Consider the following 2,885-nt stretch of genomic DNA (forward strand, 5'->3'; position numbering starts at 1 on the left):
TACTGGGAACACGAAGGTGTCCGCAGTGTCTCGGTCTGCTGAAGCACGGAGACTCCTGAAGAACACCCCACACCATAACCCCCCTCTACCAAACTTTACACAGCGCAGTCAGACAAGTACCGTTGTCCCGGCAACCGCCAAACCCAGACTCGCTCGTCCATCGCCAGATGGAGAAGCGTGATTGGTCAGTCCGGGGAACACGCTGACACTGCTCTAGAGTCCAGTAGTGGTGTGGTTTACACCACTGCATCAACTTTATTTATACCCATAGGTAAATTTGCTTTACAGAAAAATTGCAGCATTTGGCTTCAAAAGCACACATACCTAATAAATATAAACCTCACTGTAACACATTTATAGTACTTTAACATTTCGAGTCAAAAAAACAATGTAAGGTGTGGGGGACAAGAGAGGGGACAAACGTTTCCAACTCTCATCAGTGTCCACTTGTCCAGTCTGCAGACTGTCAGCCACCTTCACTTCTTCACTGGAACATTAGATGGACTCTGTCTGTCCACCCTTTACATCTGAGGTCATGTGACTGCCTGCACACTTTCACCTTTGACTGAATCAGTTCATTTTTCCAATTTGTGCTGTTGTTCTGTGTCAGTGTGCAGACCTCTGCTGTTCAGCTCTACAGTATCTTTCACATCGTTCCTTTTTCAGAATCACTTTTATTCCCATGATCACTGCGCTGACTCTCGCACATGCAGCGATCATCAGGAGGGCCTCAGGTGTTCAGGAAGGCAGCTGTGCACAGATGTGGAAAGCAGCTAACTTCTCCTGTTCATTTATTCTAATTATTTATGCCTCACAGCTTCATAATGCCCTCCCTCGTCACGGCTCCTGGCTTTAACAACCCTTCCGGTAGGAGCACACGGACACCAACAGACTGTTAGCACATGGCTAACATTAGCATTACTGTAGACAGCTCATCACAGTTACTCTGTGCTCTGAGAGCTGCGTGCACTGCTGCTGTTCATCTCTCACTGTCAACCTGGAAACCTCATCACTGACATCATCACCCAGAGAACGAACAAACAAACAGGCGTGTAAACAAAAAAAATTTATTTATCAGAGAGAAACAAACAGCAGCAACGCTGCCATGGGAGAAAACAAGAGCAGAGGGGGATTCTGGGTAATAACTGACGTGGTAACATCAGCACACACACGCACACACACGCACACAGAGGAAGTGAACAGAGAGGCTCATGGGAAGCTGTCATCGTCATCTTCAGCCATTTCTTTAGCAAACTCCAGATCCTGCTGCTCGCGTTCCCGACGCTCCTGAACGCACCACACACACACACACGCACACATACGCGCACACACACGCGCGCACGCACAAAAAACAGATTGAATGCAGATGACAGGAAGTGCATCTTTATTATTTTATTCTGATTTGTCTCTGTGTAAGCTACAGTCACACGCTGCCACCATGTGGTCAACTAAAGACATGACATCACGTGCTGTGTGTGTGCGCGCGCGTGGCAAGGTGTTTCTGAGCAGTGTACCAAGAGCACGGAGAAAAGTTGTCGTACCATAGGCACGAGGAGTGTGTGTGTGTGTGTGTGTGTGTGTGTGTGTGCGTGTGCGTGTGTGTGCGTTACCTCTGCAGACTCCAGGTCCTTGTTGTACGCTTTGGGAGGAAACCTCATGGCCTGCAGGAGGACAGAGGGAGATTAGCATCAGGGTGATCGACTCTTAAACCTGAGGTCGTGTAACCGAGCGGATCCCCGGGTCCTGCTCCTCTACCTCCTCCTCCTCACATTAAAGCAGATTGAGGAGGAGCAGGAGGAAGAAGCTGCTTCCACAGATTTGACAAGAAGGCTTCCAGTCAGACCTCTGCCGACAGGAAGTGACAGAGCTCGCAGCATTATGGTGATGCAGAGCAGTCTGTGGGCGGAGCTTTTGTGATTTCACATTCTTGTGTTGACCTTGAGTCCTCGGGTGTGAGAGGTGTGTGTATGTTCAGGTGCGCTCACCTTGACCGACATGTTGTGGATGTCGAGGCAGAAGGAGATCCTCTGGTGGAACGCCAGCTGAGGCTCTCGGGTCCCGTAGATGTCCATGGTCTCCTTGGACTGGACGAAGCCTTTCTCGTGGTTGATGCTGGCCTCGATCACGCCGTCACGGATCGCCTGTGACGCAAACACGCAGAGGTCACACAGAGGTCACGAGGTCAGCGTTAAAAAGGCGGCGCTGAGCGCGTCCGTTTACCTTGGCAACGATGAACTCGGCGTCCTCAGGACTGTCGAGCTGCAGCTTCTGAGCGATGTCGGCGAGGGAGATCCGAGAGTACGAGAGGCTGATCATACGCACACCTGCGCACACACACAGATCAGTAACACACTGAGCGCGGCTGATGAGCAGCGTGCTGTGTGACGGCGGCGTACGATTGGCTCACCGGTCTTGATGACGTTGTGTCTCAGGCGGATGATGAGCGTGTACGTCCCGTCGGCCTGAAACTTCTCTCCAAACTGCTCCAACACCTGGTTAAACTTGGCCAGGTTACCTGTCCTCACAGCTGCACACACAGATACAGGAAGTGAACAGAGAGGCTCATGGGAAGCTGCGAGTATCTGAAGGTAGGTACACCACTGTGTTAGCAAACATTGTTCCTCCAATCAGAACCCATCGTTGCGCCATAACTCTACGGTCTGAGTCACATGATCAGGCGTGTGTGTGTGACACTGACCCTGTGTGAGCAGGAAGTAGGGCATCAGGGAGCGTTTGAGTGACGGCTGTCTGAACTGCAGGCGGTCGGGAATCTCTCCCAGCAGCAGCTCCACCACGATCAGCAGCTTGTGGACCTGAACCGGAGCCGATCGATGCTTCAGTGATCAATACCAGACACCGATACCTGACCGTGTGTGTGTGTGTGT

General features: G+C 51.3%; 1 protein-coding gene across 1 annotated transcript in view; it reads right to left on the reverse strand.

Moving 5' to 3' along the window:
• Positions 1 to 1,051: 1,051 nt before the first annotated feature.
• psmd3 (proteasome 26S subunit, non-ATPase 3) overlaps positions 1,052 to 2,885 on the reverse strand; it is a gene marked incomplete in the record, with an annotated part of 6,441 nt that continues 4,607 nt past the window's right edge. The window contains 6 exon segments of the mRNA XM_014331332.2: positions 1,052 to 1,287; positions 1,611 to 1,661; positions 1,986 to 2,141; positions 2,221 to 2,324; positions 2,408 to 2,527; positions 2,699 to 2,813. Coding sequence (XP_014186818.1) covers positions 1,210 to 1,287; positions 1,611 to 1,661; positions 1,986 to 2,141; positions 2,221 to 2,324; positions 2,408 to 2,527; positions 2,699 to 2,813 — 624 coding nt within the window.

The sequence above is a fragment of the Haplochromis burtoni genome, unplaced genomic scaffold (genome assembly GCF_018398535.1).
Source record: "Haplochromis burtoni strain Fernald_Lab_line unplaced genomic scaffold, NCSU_Asbu1 Contig_2054, whole genome shotgun sequence".
NCBI classification, from domain to species: domain Eukaryota; kingdom Metazoa; phylum Chordata; class Actinopteri; order Cichliformes; family Cichlidae; genus Haplochromis; species Haplochromis burtoni.